This window comes from Camelina sativa, chromosome 2, assembly GCF_000633955.1.
Source record: "Camelina sativa cultivar DH55 chromosome 2, Cs, whole genome shotgun sequence".
Classification (NCBI taxonomy): Eukaryota; Viridiplantae; Streptophyta; class Magnoliopsida; order Brassicales; family Brassicaceae; genus Camelina; species Camelina sativa.
In genome coordinates, this window is record NC_025686.1 from 25,166,519 (window position 1) to 25,167,395 (window position 877).

General features: G+C 47.0%; 1 protein-coding gene across 4 annotated transcripts in view; it reads left to right on the forward strand.

Moving 5' to 3' along the window:
* LOC104737777 (elongation factor 1-alpha 1) overlaps positions 1–877 on the forward strand; it is an 18,240-nt gene that overhangs the window by 1,551 nt on the left and 15,812 nt on the right. The window contains exons 3-4 of one of the 4 annotated variants that reach the window (XM_010458034.2): positions 313–450; positions 552–586. The exons of 1 other annotated variant lie outside the window; for it this stretch is intronic. In XM_010458034.2, coding sequence (XP_010456336.1) covers positions 313–450; positions 552–586 — 173 coding nt within the window. Of the gene's footprint in view, positions 1–9; positions 451–551; positions 587–877 lie in introns of all 4 variants that reach the window. 2 more of the 4 variants (XM_010458059.2, XM_010458053.2) reach the window with 2 other exon arrangements.

Consider the following 877-nt stretch of genomic DNA (forward strand, 5'->3'; position numbering starts at 1 on the left):
AAGTTTCACATCAACATTGTGGTCATTGGCCATGTCGACTCTGGGAAATCGACCACAACTGGTCACTTGATCTACAAGCTTGGTGGTATTGACAAGCGTGTGATCGAGAGGTTCGAGAAGGAGGCCGCTGAGATGAACAAGAGGTCCTTCAAGTACGCATGGGTGTTGGACAAACTTAAGGCCGAGCGTGAGCGTGGTATCACCATCGATATTGCTCTTTGGAAGTTCGAGACCACCAAGTACTACTGCACAGTCATTGACGCCCCTGGTCATCGTGATTTCATCAAGAACATGATTACTGGTACCTCCCAGGCTGATTGCGCTGTTCTCATCATTGATTCAACGACTGGTGGTTTTGAAGCTGGTATCTCCAAGGATGGTCAGACCCGTGAGCACGCTCTTCTTGCTTTCACCCTTGGTGTCAAGCAGATGATTTGCTGCTGTAACAAGGTATTGTAATTGTCTTTTTGTGTAATGTTTTTAGTTATTGATATGGTCTCTTTTGAATATATGCTAACAGTATGCTGTCTTATTGTTGTTTCCTCTTACAGATGGATGCTACCACCCCCAAGTACTCCAAGGCTAGGTACGATGAAATCATCAAGGAGGTGTCTTCATACCTGAAGAAGGTCGGATACAACCCTGACAAAATCCCATTCGTCCCCATCTCTGGATTCGAGGGAGACAACATGATTGAGAGGTCCACCAACCTTGACTGGTACAAGGGACCAACTCTTCTTGAGGCTCTTGACCAGATCAACGAGCCAAAGAGGCCATCAGACAAGCCCCTCCGTCTTCCACTTCAGGATGTTTACAAGATTGGTGGTATTGGAACGGTGCCAGTGGGACGTGTTGAGACTGGTTTGATCAAGCCTGG